General features: G+C 47.9%; 1 protein-coding gene across 1 annotated transcript in view; it reads right to left on the bottom strand.

The window, feature by feature from the left end:
- Positions 1-2639: 2639 nt before the first annotated feature.
- Positions 2640-15386, bottom strand: part of SLIT3 (slit guidance ligand 3) — a 717795-nt gene continuing 705048 nt past the window's right edge. The window contains exons 33-36 of the mRNA XM_070357383.1: positions 12224-12378; positions 11307-11592; positions 9857-10065; positions 2640-7260 (exon numbers count right to left, since the gene is read on the bottom strand). Coding sequence (XP_070213484.1) covers positions 7025-7260; positions 9857-10065; positions 11307-11592; positions 12224-12378 — 886 coding nt within the window. The 3' untranslated portion in view covers positions 2640-7024. The remainder of the gene's footprint in view (positions 7261-9856; positions 10066-11306; positions 11593-12223; positions 12379-15386) is intronic.

Below are 15386 nucleotides of genomic sequence, written 5' to 3' on the forward strand. Positions count from 1 at the left end.
GTTTGTTATTTCTTCCTGCAATCTTAATTCCAGCTTGTACTTCATCCAGCTCAGCGTTTTGCATGGTGTATTCTACATAAAAGTTAGATAAGCAGGGTGACAGTATACAGCCTCAATGTACTCCTTTCCCAATTTTTAACCAGTTTCTTGTTTCATATGCAGTTTTAACTGTTGCTTCTTGACCTGCATACAGGTTTCACAGGAGGCAGGTAAGGTGGTCTGGTATTCCCATCTCTTTCAGAATTTTCATTTTCCATAGTTTGTTGTGATCCACACAGTCAAAGGGCTTCCCTCATAGCTCAGTTGGTAAAGAATACACCTTTTCTGAATCCAGCTTGAACATCTGGAAGTTCTTGGTTCATGTACTGTTGAACCCTAGCTTGGAGAATTTTGAGCAATGCTTTGCTAGCATGGGAGATGAGTGCAATTGTGTGGTAGATTGAACATTCTTTGGCATTGCCCTTCTTTGGGGTTGGAATGAAACTGAACTTTTCCAGTCCTTCGGCCACTGCTGAGTTTTCCAAATTTGCTGGCATATTGAGTGCAGCACTTTGACAGCATCACCTTTCAGGATTTGAGATAGCTCAGCTGGGATTCCCCATCCCCCATCAATAATGACGTTATAAATGCAAGTATGATCATCAGCCTGCTATGTGTTCTGACAGAGAGACCATCCTCCCCTGAAGAGGCCACTATTTGTATCTATTTAGCACTCCTACATCCTTCCTTTCTCCATGATTCCAGCCAACTGTTCAGTGAAGGATCCAATTAGTCCAAGCCAGGGTTTCTCAGTCTTAGGACTACTGATATGTTGGGCAGGATAATTCTCAATTGTGGAGGCTGTGCTGTGCATTTTAGGATGTTGAACAGCATTTATGACCTCCACCCGCTCTGTGCCAGTGGCACCCCCTGCCCTGGTCACACAATCTAAATGTGTCTAGACATCTCCAAATGTCTCCTGGCGGGGGTGGGGTGGGGGTGCAGGCAGAGTCCTTCCCAGTTGAGAAGATCTGCAATGGATGGATACAAACGGGAACTTGAGAGGAAATAGATCTATCAGTTCCAAACCTGGAAGGAAGGGCTCTTTGTTTTAAGCATGGAAAATGGAGGCTGTGGGCTCCTGACCAGCAGCTCCTCCTGGCAGGGATGCCCAGGATGTGTGACTGTGTGTGTGTGTGTGTGTGTGTGTGTGAGGCTGTGTGACTATGTGTGTGTGTGCCAGGCTGTGTGACACAGTGTGTGTGTGAGTCAGGCTATGTGACATGATTTGTGTGTTTTGGGCTGTGTGACAGTGCATGCCACACAAAACCTACCTCCTCCCCATCCCCCACCCCCACTCCCAATTTCTTTCTTTCATGCTGAGAGGTGGGACGCTCATGTCAAAGGTGTGTTGATGGGGGCTCAGAGCACCTGGCCTGTGCAGCTCTCTCTTGCTCAGGAAATAGCAGGCAAAGGAGTGCCTGGGTTATTTGCTGATGCTTGGTGAATCTGCTGCCCACCAGAGTCTTTTTCCCAGTGGGGTTCGTCACAGGGGAGATAAAAGCCATCTTCCAGGGAAGTGAAGGTGACCTGCATCCAGCCAGTGGTGGCCTCCAGACCCTTGGCATTTCTCATTCAGAGAGGCCCTGGGCCCCCAAGGAAGCCTCTTGGCTGGAAGCCGAGGGTGGGGTCTGCCCCCTCCCCTCACTCACTAGTCCTCTCCTAGTGCTCTCTTGCTCATGGCATCAGCTCTGGCCTCCTAAGGATCTTGGGCTATCCACCTCCCTCAAATGAGACCTGTGTGAGGGCAGACAGGTAGGGAGGGCTGCAGGGCTAGGCTTCTTCTGTTTCTTCTTTACCCCACCCTGGGTTCACATTCTTCAGAGAGGCCTTCCTCAAATTCGCTGTGTAAAGTACCCACCAGCTAATGTGCCAGCCCATCTCTACTTTTTAAATATTATCTGATGTTTCCTTTGGTTGATTTCTTGTTTTATATGTTTATTTATTTACTTGTTTGCTTGCACTGAGTCTTAGTTGTAGCATGTGGGATCTTTGATCTTTAGTTGTGGCTTGCAAACTTTTAGTTGTGGGATGTGGGATCTCGTTCCCTGACCAGGGACTGAACCTGGACTCCATGCGTTGGGAGCTCAGCGTCTTAGCCACTGGACCACCAGGGAACTCTCTTTTTGATTGTTGATTGACACTCAGTTGAAAGTTAAGCTCCAGGAGAGGAAGGAATTTGTCTTGGTCATCTTTGTAGTCCTTACTGCCTAGATCAGAACCTGGCACAAAGCAGATCTTCAGTAACTGCTTATGGAAGAAATGATGAAAGGAGGGGATTTAATTAATTGGAGTGCCCGGGAGGAAATCTTCCTTCATATCATGTTCTCTGTGCTGGAGTGGCTTCCTCTTCTGTGACCCTTGGCATCCAGTATGTGAGCACACGCCCTGCAGACCCTATGCCATGTGGCCATGTGTTCGGTTTTCTCTTCCATATCTCTGGGGAACTCTGGATCCATTTTTCCCACGTCATGGTGCAAGAAGCCAATTTTTTTCACTTATTCCACACCAGACTTGCCCCAACCATGAATGCAGTAATCTTTGCCCCAGGGAGTGCGAAGGTCAGGAGTAAAAATAAAACACACATCACAGAGGAGGGCTAAGCTTCTGGTATTCACAAGAGCATCTGATGGCTCTCTTATCCATTTATTTTAATGATATCAGCATATGACAGTCTGTTGAAAAAAAAGCACATTATTTATCCCGTACTGGTGAAGTAGCCCTATTACATTGTTTTTAAAAAAAAAAATCTTAAAAGTTTTCTTTTTAGAAACTTATTGAGTTAGAGAAATAAGCTTTGCCAAATGCCCCATTCTGTCTTTGCTGGCCCTGCTAGCTGGCATCTCTCGTCAACTTTCCCCAAGTGTTTCCTATGGCACTGTCTAACCCAGACTGGGAAGCGTGGTTAAGCGTTACCAAACCAGACCATGCCCCAGCTTGCAGACCACCTGAGGACACTGGGAGACGGCTGTGAGGGAAAGTGCAGACACTTTCCTGGCCACTAATTGGAGAGTGTTTCAGGCTTTGCGCTGCCTGGATGCCCCTGGGGAGTCGCAGGAAGAACTTTAGCCTGGGTAGTCTCTACCTGCCCCTGGTGTTGATTTCCTGGATGACCTTGGTCTCTGGTCTAGAAGTGCCATTGCTCTGATTATCGGTGTTCTAGCCACCAAGGGCCCCTATGGGTTCCTCCCACTCTGATATCTGGGATCCTTTGTTTTTGGGGGCAGATCCACTTATGCCAGGGGCTTCTCTCCTAGCAAAGGCAGTGGCTGGCTGCTCAGCCTAAGGGTTTTTAGTCTGTTGATAGCTTTGTATCTGGCGAAGGGCAAGGTTGGCTCAGTTCCCATTCTGGCCACCTCTATGTTCCTGAGGGTTGTCCTGGGGATTTTCGCCTCTTTCCCTGGCCCTCCGGGATCTCCCTCCCTTTCCTTGCCTCTTTCCCACTTTTCCTCCTCTCTGTCATCTTTCTGAAGTTTCAGACTCAGTTTCTTTTCAATGAAATTGAAAAGGCAAAGCCATCTTGTCTAAAGGGCCTTTTGGCATGTCATTAATAGCAACAACAACAGTAATAATAACAGTAGCATCTTACATTTAAAGTCTTTAGTTTATACTTTACAAAGAACTTTTAAGTACATTCTCTCATTAGGGTCCCTTGGTTGAGTTAAAAAGGGACGTTTCCTTCCATTCCCCGAGCCCTGCTCAGGGGGGAAACAGCCTGAGCTGCTGCTTCTGTGCATGTGTGCATCCTCACACACAAGCATTGAACCACTGAATGTGCAGGTTAACTGAATTGCTTCTGCCCCATGGGACTTTCTAGAATTTGCCTGCTCCACTAAGAGTTTTAACCTCCATTTGTTAGAGAAACTTCATTTGGAGAGAATTTTCTTAATGGTACTGAGTTTGGCATTTCATAAAGTCAGGGCTTCCAAAATTGAGGAGGGAAGGCTCAAAATCGCCCCCCACCCCAGCAGCCGCCCTGAGAGAATCTTGTCCTTTTGGCTGTCTTGGCTGACTGTGACTGATTAGGTATTGGTCCCAGGGGGTGGCTGGCAGAGAAAGGCCTCAGAATGCTTAGGGCAGATGAAGGGAAAGCTGTGAGCTTGGCGAGTCCTCTGAGAAAGTCAGGGACTCTGGGTGGGGCTCTCAAGATGGCGAGCTGGGTGGGCTTTGTGCTGGGTGGGGAGAGCTGGGTAGGAATGTCGGTGGCAGAATAAGGCTCAGGACCACCTGCATGCATGAGGAGGGCTGGGAGTGTGTGGGGTTGGGAGGGGTACTGGGGAGACCCCTCCCAGGGCAGAGCTTCTGAACCACCACAGGGACTTTGTGACCCATTTGGAAATGAGTGTTGTCTAGCCTCAATAAACCAAAGTCAGCAACTAGGGGGAACCCCAAGGCCATTTTGGGTGGCAAAGCCCTGTCTTCTTCTCCCAGACCTTTCTCTACTTTGCCACCAGCTCTTTTCCTAAAACAGAGCTTGTTCTACTTCCCCTGCTCAAAAACCTGCTGGAGCCCTGTGGTCTAGCCTGCTACACGTGGCTTTTTGTGGTTAAACTCCTGCCTTCCTGTCTTCCCCATTTACCCCTGCCCCCCAGTATGCAGCCACACTCCTACCACTCCAGATCTCTGACTGCCCCCAAACATGCCAGGTCTTTTCACATTTCCCTGCTTTTTAACAGAGAATCATGGAAATTTCAACTCCCTTCCCTGTGTCCTGGCAAACTCCTATTCATTCTTGAAGACTCAAGATTCGGAAATTCCTTACTCTGGACAGCTACTTCCATATACTAAAGCAATTATCTATTTCCATGATTGTTTCTGCCTCAAACTGTAGAATCCTTAGAAGCAGGACCTGTCTCCTTCCCATGAAGAGAAAGTCCTGGAGTCAGGCTGGGCCTAAATCCCGGCTCTGTAATTTACTAGGCATCTGTTCTTGTGCAAGTTAACTTTTCCATGATTCAATTTGTTGAACTGTAAGATGGGTTAGCAGTGTCTTTACTACAGAGTTGTTTAGAGAATTAAATGTATATTATATGTTAATATATATAAATTAGAGTGGTACCTGATGTATAATGTAGGAAGCACTAAGCCAACCTAGCCATTAATACGTAAAACAGTCATCATAAGGTACAGTAAGTACCTGGAACATGATGTATATTATATACACAAATTTTAAAGAAAATGCCCCATCTTATCCCTCTCTCCTCTTCATCATCTCTTCTTTGTTCTCTTTCTCCCTCAGTCCCCCTTCCTTCCCACTCCTCCTCCCTCCTCCTATTTTTCTTCCATCCTCCTTTCTTTTCTCTCCCCTTGGACTCTTTGAGCCTTCGGCTTGCAAGAACCTCGAGGCTCTTCTGGGGATGCTCAGTGCTGACGGTCCACTGCACTCCGCTCTCTCTTCCCTGATGCTTCTGCAGGGGAGGCTCCTGGGGGAGGCAGCGATGGTTGTGGGCCCAGAGGCTGGTGTGAGTGGCTGGCCCCTGGGCCGTCTGGCCTGATGGGGGTGGGAGGGGGTGGACAGGGATGGGGCAGGGACAAGTCTCCTTCAGCAGTCTGTGCTGAGTGGGCTGGCCTTGCTCACACTCCCTGATACGTAAGTCTCTCAGTCTAGAGTCTTTCTGGATATTAAGGAAGCAAAACGAGAACAGGAAAAATACCAGAAAAAACTGACTTTCTCTTCCTGGAAGGGCTTCTCTGACGACTTTAGCTGCCTGATCCTCCTGCATTTATGCTACTCTGGAGACGGAAACCAGAGTTTAGAGTTTGGGCTTTGGTCTTCCACTTATCATAGATGAGGCATAAGGTGAATTACTGGGGTAAAAGAGGCCTCAGTTTCCTCATCTATGAAACAGGAATACGTTCTCAGGGGCAGGGGATATGTGGACAGAGTAGGGTGCATTATGGCTATGCGTGGAAAAGTGTTGCAGATGGGCACGGCGTCTTTGTCATAAAGATAACGACCTGTAGGATGAGGTCTCAGAGGCCTATCTGTCCCATGGCAGGAGCCTTCCAGAACTTTCCAGAGCTGTGGGCAGGCTTGGCCCCTGACCCTCCTCATTCCCAGGAGCCCTGGCTGCCTGTTCTCCTGATTTTGCCTTCCAATATGAGGTGACCGAGGGAGGAGAGTGGCTCAGAACTTCCAGAGGAAGGGCCAGGGCTAGGGCCCGAGGAGACAGGTGAGCACCGTGCCCCTGGGGGAGCCACAGGGGGACTGCCTTTCTGGGGACAGGCAGGAGAAGGGGTTCTATTTTCAGATTTGGCCAAACAGGCTCAGACTAAGCCTGTGGCAGATTCAGACAGTCCCAGAATGGAGTCAAGGGCAGCCAGGAAGGGGCGGGGCTGTGAGCTCTGACCCTGCAGGACCCAGGGCTCAGCGGTTTTTCCTGGAAGAAGTGCACACCCTGGGCCTCAACCACCAGGGCTGAAAAGCTGGGTGCTTCCAGGGAAGGAAGAAAAGTCAGTAAAGGTCAGAAGAAACAAAGGAAAATCTCTTCCTTTACTGTCTTCCTCTTCTCATTCTGTTTCCTGAGCTCCGTAAGCAGGTCCTCCTTTCTGCCAACACAATAGTGTTACCTAAACATTTAAGCCTCCTCCTTCTGCCTCAGTCAGGCTGTCACTTCTTTGTGTTCATCCTTTTGTTTTAAAACATTTTTATTAGTTCTTTTTTCCCTTAAAACTTTTAACAGCTGTTTATAAAAACATGACAATTACACAACATGGAACAAAAAATCTGGTAAAAATAACTCACTATATGGTACATATACTCAGACGGTGTGATATATTTATATAATAAAAGATGAAAATAGTCACTTTCCATAATAAAAATAAGTTCTATTTTTTGTTTATTTTACAATATACTTAATATTCTTTTCTTCTTTTGCTTCCTCTCCGGTTCCCACTTCTTCACTCCAGGCCTCGCAGGCGGGAGACCGGTGGCCGTCCCCATCCGCCCAGCCGGAGCCCAGGAGGCAGAGCGGGTGCAGGGGCCTTAGGAACACGGGCGGCAGCCGCACTCTAAGTGTCTCTCCAGCTCTTCCACGAACGAGGAGCCGTCTGTGCACTGAAAGACGTACTTCCGCCGCTTGCTGCGGGTGGGCTGGCAGCACTGGGGCCCGCAGCCCCCACGACACTCCATGACAGGTATCTTGGAGGCCGTGGCACATGATGCATAACCCTTCTGGCGGCGGATCACCTCTCGGACCACCTCTCCGAGGCAAGGCGTTTCTGCAGAGGGCACAAGAGGCAAGGACACGGCATTGGTGGTGCAGGTGGCGGGCCAGGGTAGGCTGCTCCAAAACACTTGTGGTCTGAGGACCATATGTACTTATACATTCTCTCCTCCTTCCATCCATCTGTCCACCCGTTATCCCAGAGGTCCCCAACCTTTTTGGCACTAGGGACCAGTTTCACGGAGGACAATTTTTCTATGGATGGGGTAGGTAGGGAGATGGTTTTAGTTTTGCCCGCTGCTCACCTCCTGCTGTGCCTGGTTCCTAACACGCCACAAACCATCCTGTCCATGGCGCAGGGGTTAGGAACCTCTCCATTAACCCGTCTATTTCATGAAAGCTTAGTGGCTTTTCTATGCCAGGCTGTGTGTGTGCGTGCGTGCTCAGTTGCTCAGTCGTGTCCAACTCTTTGTAACCCCATGGACTGTAGCCTTCCAGGCTCTTCTGTCCATAGGATTCTCCAGGCAGGAATATGGAGTGGGTTGCCCTACCCTCCTCCAGGGGATCTTTCTGACCCAGGGATCAGACGCTTCCTGCAGTGGCCGGCAGATTCTTTACCACTAGCGCCCAGTGTAAACTAAGCCCTGAGGATATAAAAGTGACAAGATCAGGCTTGGTCCCTTCCTTCAGGGAACTTAAAGACCAAAGTAGATGTGGCAAGTTGGTGGACTGAGGGCTCAACCCCATCTCACACCCCATCCCACACATGTTGATTGCACCATAGGTGCTTAACAACCAAATTAAATGCCAACATAAAAAAACCCCTGAATATTTCATCTAAACGTTGGGATATCTGGTTTCTTTGAAAACCAAGGGGTCTGGGAAGCCAAGCCTGCATCCCTGCATGGCAGTGATGGGCTGAAGCTGAGAGCTTTAGACAGGACAGGAGATATCCAGTTTGCCCCAGTCCTCACTATTCACAGTAGCCTGTCTCCACTGGTGTAGAGTCTAGACACTATATAGTCATTTAAATACATATATTTGTAATGATCAACTGAGCTGAAGAAACAGGACAGGTTTACACAAAATACTTAGTAAAGGAGCCTGACTAGCCTAGGGGCCAGATATTGTCTTTCTGGGAAGTGATGCTGGAGTTGAGGTGTGAAAGAGGAAGAGGAGTCAATGAGCCCGAGGGTATGCGTGTGAGCTTTTGTACAAGTTGTAGAAATGAGAGGCGGGAACCCCGAGGATCTGCTTAATCCTCTGGTTCCTGACCCAGCTTCTCACCTTGACCCTGCTGCTGTCCTCAGTCCACTGGGAGGGCATGTGGAGCAAGGCAGTGAAAAAGGGAATAATGCACCTTGGCCACACGGGGTCTTCGGCCTCTCGGCCTTGGACCAGTCCCTTGCCATCCCGACCCTCAGTTTCCTTGTCTGGAAAATAGTGACACATTTCCTGGTCCTTCCCGCCTCTTCATGGGCTCTTATGAGCATCAGAGGGATTGTGAGTGCATTTTAAAGCTTTAGGTGGTTAATGTGATGTCATGTGAATTTTGTTAAGCTTGATGTAGTTTTTCAAAATTATGAGATTGTTAAAAGGATAGAAAAGAGACTCATGATCACAGGTGTGTGTGATGTGGGGAGGGGTGGAACGCAAACTCCGCACACTGGGCCATTGAGTTGAAGGGCACAGGGGTGCTGTTTGTATTGTTCTGGCAACTTTTCTGGTAGATCTGAAATTATTTCAAAATACATTATTTAACAAAGTTAGTTAAGAATGGTATTTTAACAAGGTATAAAATGTGAAAGAGTCCTCTAGTGGGGGGTGACCCGCCTGGGATTCTGGTGACAGGGAGGGAAACAAAGACTCAGGTTCCGTGTCAGAGAAAAACCTCCAAGAGGAGACAGAACCATTTCAACTGTAACATAATTTCAACTTTGTTTTTTTGATTAACGCACTAAAGGGGCCACTAAGGGAGGTAAGTAATTTAATGTTTTCAAAATGGGATCAGACCAAGGAGCTGTCTTCTGTTGACCCAATAATGGCAGGAGGATTGGAAGGACACTGCAGAGCAACAGCTGAAATATTAGTGTGTGTAAGAGTCACCACGGGCTCTTATTAAAATGCAGGTTCTGATTCGAAAGGTCTGGGCAGGACCTGGGCGTCTGCATTGCTAATAAGTTCCCCGGTGAGCCAGTGGTGCTGCTTAGAGGGCTACGCTAGCAGCTCAAGGGCTGGCAACTGGAACAGGATAAAGGGAGGGGAGAGGGGAAAAAGGGTGACCAGACAGCTCACCTAGTCCTGGCTGTTTGTTAGACAGTTTCAGTTTGGGTCCCTCAAGGTTGCCAAGCTGTTTCTGAATCTTTGACCTACAGGAACCATGTGGGATAGAGCACGTTTAGTGCAGTTCTGAACTGCTATGTTCTGGTGCTAATTTATTATGCAGCAATGGATAGCTCATACAGGAAGGTACAGCGTTGCTCCCATATTCAAAGTGAAGGAATCTGAGGCTCAGTAGGTGACTCAGTGAGGGTCGCGCAGCCTCTAAGTGGCGCAGCTAGACCTGGAACTCAGGCCGCGGGATGAAGGTGGAGTCTGACCCTGACCCCTGCATCCCTCTGAGGCCCCTCCCCTGCGCACACTGGACCCACCTTGTTCACAGTGCTCCCCACTAAAGCCAGGCCGGCACAGGCAGTAGGGCTCCCCTCGATCTGAGACGTGGCACTGTCCCTGGTGACATTTGAAGGTTGAGCAGGCGCTGTTGGAGTCATTCTTCTGGTCGCACAAGGCCCCTCCATAGCCTTCGGTGCACCTGCACACGTAGGAGGTTCCGGATGCCACACACTTCCCCTGGATGCAGCTGGGGGCAGAGGTAAGGGTGAGAGGGGAACCAGGCAGGCAGAGCAGCTGCAGGCTTTCTCTGTCCACCCCAGCCACTCCCGGGCTCGGACCAGGGGTCTTGGAGCCGCGATCCTAGGCCTGCTCCATCACATGGTCCGCCCTCTGCCAGCCCAGTGGCCCAGTATCAATCAGCTGGAGCTCGTGAGTATCACCGAAGACCACTGTCAGCTGTGAGTGCAACAAGGCTGGCTTATTGGCTGTTTCATACCCAGACATCAGAGCCCACCAGTCTTGGTGGCAAGTCACTGCTCAGAGAAACCTAAGCAGTCTCCAACCAGTTTAACTGTTCTGCCATCTTAACTGTTAACATGACTATTCCTACCACTACCACCAGCTACCACCTGCCCTGTGTCAGGCATTAGAGCACGTACTTTACCCCCAACATCAGTCTTATTTTCTACCATCGCCTCTCCTCTATATACCTGTGCAGTAGACAGTCTTATCTACATCTCACAGAGGACAAAGTGATGCCACAGCCTGGGTTCTTAATCATGCTGCAGCATTCTCCCTACTGGGATGATGTTCAGAGCCAGGCTTCATTGTGGACATATTCACTGTAGAGTCAAACATGCACACACACTTCAGAGCGACCCAGGAGACCCTGCCCCCTTCCAGCTGTCCTTCGCTTCCTATTCACAATATCAAGTCCCAGCTTGCTCAGCCACGCCAGTTACCAGGCATGGCTCCAATGTTGGTTTCGGTTGATTCAGATCTCTGAACACTGAGGACGCTGGACGTCTTAGGTTTGGTACAAGGTCCGACACATCGTAGGCCCTCAGTATTTGAATGCATAATGAATGCCAGAGCTAGGCCATGATTCATCTCTGTCTGGCTATACACCCCTGGTGCCTGCATGGGGGGGCACTGCTGAGAGGCGAGCTGAGTTGGGGCTGAAATGCACCCACCTGCCATGGCATGTGTGCACTGGTGCCCCATTCCACTTGGCTCGGAGGCACGTGGGGGCTGCTGCAACTCTAGGCAGGCTCTGACGGTCATTTGACAATCACTTTTCAGCCAGGCCCTTGCACACTGACATCCCTTCTGAGCAAAACCTGCTCTTTGTGTAAGTGCCTGACCTTCTGAGCAGCCCCCCACAGGTCCTGCCTACAGTCTGACTGCAGTCCTTCCAGCTTCCATCTGTGCTCACTTCCTGCTGGGGCGGGGGTGACGGGGGAGCGGGGAGGGCGCGAGAACACAGACCTGTGGCCAAGGCAGGGGTCGCGGGCCTCCTGGTCGCACAGCGGGCCGGTCCAGCCCGGGTGGCACTCACACACCACGCTGTCCTTCTCCACGGCTCGGCACAGGCCGTGCCTGCACACGCTGCAGGACTTGCAGCCCGGCGAGACGCCCAGGGCCTGTGGGGGGAGGGCCTTGAAGTCCTGGAGCTCGTTGTTGATGCGCACCTCGTGGATGCAGCCGTGGAAACCACCCAGCGGCCGGTCCATGCCCTGGCGCAAGGCTGAGAGGCCGGTGGAGGTGGGGATGCCTGCGGGAGGGGCACCAGACGGCAACCTGAAGACCCGCCCTGCCCACCCTGCACGCCCACATCCCAGCCCTCGGAGGTGGACTCTTGGGGACAAGCCTTGGGAATCTCAGTGTTGAACAGCCTACTCTGGTCCTTTTTGGGTTTTTTTGGTACATAACCCTTTGAGAACTACGAGCGCAAGGCTGTGCTTCAGGCCCAGGCTCTGCCAGGCTGGTCGCTTCTTCTCTCTTTGGCCTTTGAATGCCCTTAATTTTAAACATGCTCCTCCATACACATCAGCTGAGCCTCAAAGCATCAGAGGAGGTGGCAGAGCCGAGGTGAGCCTGCATATTGGAGGGCCTGCACCCTGTCTGCATCTCCTCCCTCCCCATTTCATCTTCACCTTCTCCCAGCCCCTGAACAACTTGTAGTTTCTCAGAAGGAGCCCTGCCCTCTCTCCTTTTCTCTTCTCTTCCCCATGACCTGGCTAACTGTTCACCCTTTAGGAAGCAGCTTGGCCATCACTTCCTGCAGGAAGCCTCCCTTAATTGGCTTTGACAGTGGGTGCTGAGATGAGAGTTGTGAGCCCCACCAGTGGGCCTGGGTGTGGGCACCAGAGTACAAGGGACAGGTGGGAGGAGATGGGGTTTACCTCCAAGGTATAGGGGGCTGTTGATGCTCACTGCTGGCTGCTTCTGGAGCTTTCCCAGGCTTTTGGGGGCTCCTTTGTCCACCACCAGGTTCAGGGTCTGGTTTAGCATCACTAGCTCCACGCTGTGAAACTGCCCGTCATTCACAGTCTCCACGCTGGGCAGGAGAGAAGGGAGAGAGACAGAAAGTTTGCTGAATGCCTTCCACAGCCTGTACCATGTGTGAACTTGACTGGGATTCCTTGTGTTTTATCTTGGAGTAATTCCAAACAACATAAATCACAAAGATAAAAACAGTACATAGAATTCTTAATACCTGTTACACCTATAGCTTCTCCACTTATTCATTTCATCTGTCTTATCTATCTATATAGATATACCTCAGAGATAATGCAGGTTCAGTTCCAGATCACCTCAGTAAAGTGAGTCACTTTTCTAGTTTCCCAGTGCATATAAAAGTTAGGTTTATTAAATACTCCATTAAGTGTCAATAGCATTTTGTCTAAAAAGCAATGTACATACCCTAAAAATACTTTATTGCCAAAAAATGCTGTCACTTGAGCCTACAGGGAGTCAATTTTTGCAGTAATAACATCAAACATCACTGATCACCATAACAAATACAAAAGTGAAAAAGGTTGAATAGTGTTAGAATCACCAAAATATGACACATAGGCATGAAGTGAGCAACTGCTGGAAAAATGGCACCAATAGACTTGCTCAACACAGGGCTGCCACAAACCTTCAATTTGTAAACAATATAATATCTGTGAAGCACAACAGAGCAAAGTGCAACAAAACGAGGGGTGCCTTTAAGGGTATTGAATCAGTTATCAAAAACTTCCCAACAAATAGAAGTCTAGGGCCAGATGGCTTCATAAATGAATTCTACCAAAAAAATTCGTTTTACTTTTTTTCTACCAAACATTTAAAGAAGACTTAATAACAATCCTTCTCAAACTCTTCCAAAAGTAGAATAGGAATGAATACTTCCAAGCTCTTTTTACAAGGCCCGCATCACCCTGATACTGAAAAACAGGAATACCATAAAAAATGAAAATTACAGGCCAATATCCCTGATGAAAACAGATGCAAACATTCTTAATAAAATATTAGCAAACCTAATTCAACAGTACATTGAAAGGATCAGACACCATGATCAAGTGGATCCATCAGTGTGATATACCACATTAACAAGGATCAGAATCAAGTAATCAGCTCAATAAATGCAGAAAAAGAACTTGACAAAATTCAACCATCTATTTCTGATAAAAACCCTCAACAAGTGGGTGTAGAGGGAACATTCCTCAACATAACAAAGGCCACACATGGCAAACCCACAACTAACATTATACTTAGTAGTGAAAAGCGGAAAGCTTTTCCTTTAAAATTGGAAACAAAACAAGGACGTCCGCTCTCACCACTTATATTCAACATAGTATTGGAAGTCCCAGCCTGAGCAACTAAGAAAGAAATAAAAAAGGTATGAAAAAAAGTGAAAGTAAAAGCCGCACAGTCTGTCCAACTCTTGGAGATCTCATGGACTGCAGCCTGCCCAGCTCCTCTGTCCATGGGATTCTCCAGACAAGAGTCCTGGAGTGGGTTGCCATTTCCTTCTCCAGGGGATCTTCCTGACCCAGGGATCGAACCCAGGTCTACTGCATTGCAGGAGGTTCTTTACCAACTGAGCCACTAGGGAAGCCCCAAAAGGTATACATATCACAAAGAAGTAGAACTGTCATTACTTGCAATGAGATGATATATACAGAAACATCTAAAGTTTCCACTGAAAAACTGTCAGAACTAACAAATTCAATGAAGTTGCTAGACATAAAACTATAAACATCAGTTGCATTACTCCACTTACATCAATGGACAGATCATCCAGACAGAAAATAGGGAAACACAGGCCTTAAATGACACATTTAGACTAGATAGACCTAATTCATACCTATAGAGAGTTCCATCCAAAAGCAGAACACCACACATTCTTCTCAAGTGCACATGGAACATTCTCCAGGATAGATCACATGCTGGGCCACAAAGCAAGCTTTGGTAAATTTAAGAAAACTGAAATCATATCAAGCATCTTTTCTGACCACAACACAGTGAGATTAGAAACCAACGGTAAGGCGAAACTGCAAAAAACCCCACAAATACATGAAGGCTAAACAATAAGCTACTAAACAACCAATGGATCACTGAAGAAATCAGAAAGGAAATAAAAAATGCTTAAAGACAAATGAAAATGAAAGCATGACTCTCCAAAACCTCTGAGATGCAGCAAAAGCAATTTCGCTTTTATAGGGACGTTCATAGCAATACAAGCCTACCTCAGGAAACAAGAAAAAACTCAAACAACCTAACTATATACCTAAAGCAACTAGAGAAAGAAGAACAAACAAAATCCAAGCTTAACAGAAGGAAAAAAAATCAAAGAGCAGAACAAACGAAAAAAAAAGAAGAAGAAGAAAAGAAAATACAAAAGATCAATGAAGCTAAAAGCTGGTCTTTGAAAAGATAAACAAAATTGATAAATCTTGAGGAAAACTCATCAAGAGAAAAAGGGAGAGGGCCTAAATCAGTAAAATCAGAAATGTAAAAGGAGAACTTAAAACCAACACTGCAGAAATACAAAACACCATAAGAGACCACTATAGGCAGCAGTGTGCCAGTAAACGGACAGCCTAGAAGAGATGGACAAAAACTTAGAGAGGACAACCTTCCAAGATTGAACAAGGAAGAAATAGATGATGTGAGCATACCAGTTATAAATGCTTAACTTGTATCTGTGATTAAAAGACTCCCAATAGGGACTTGCCTGATGGTCTAATGGTTAAGAATCTGCTTCCCAATGCAGGTGACATGGGTTTGATCCCTGATCAGGGAACTAAGATCCCACATTCTGCTGACTAAACCCATGCACCACAGCTACTGAAGTCCATATGCCTAGAACCTGTGCTCTGCGACAAGAGAAGCCACTGCAATGAGAAGCTTGCACATTGCAAAGAAGAGTAGCCCCCACTCTCTACAACCAGAGAAAACCCATGCAGCCAAAAACAAGGTTTTTTAAAAAACTCCCAACAAACAAAAGTCCAGGACCAGATGGCTTCGTAGGAGAATTCCATCAAACGTTTAGAGAAGAGCTAACACATATCCTTCTGA

The sequence above is a fragment of the Bos mutus genome, chromosome 20, assembly GCF_027580195.1.
Source record: "Bos mutus isolate GX-2022 chromosome 20, NWIPB_WYAK_1.1, whole genome shotgun sequence".
Lineage (NCBI taxonomy): Eukaryota > Metazoa > Chordata > Mammalia > Artiodactyla > Bovidae > Bos > Bos mutus.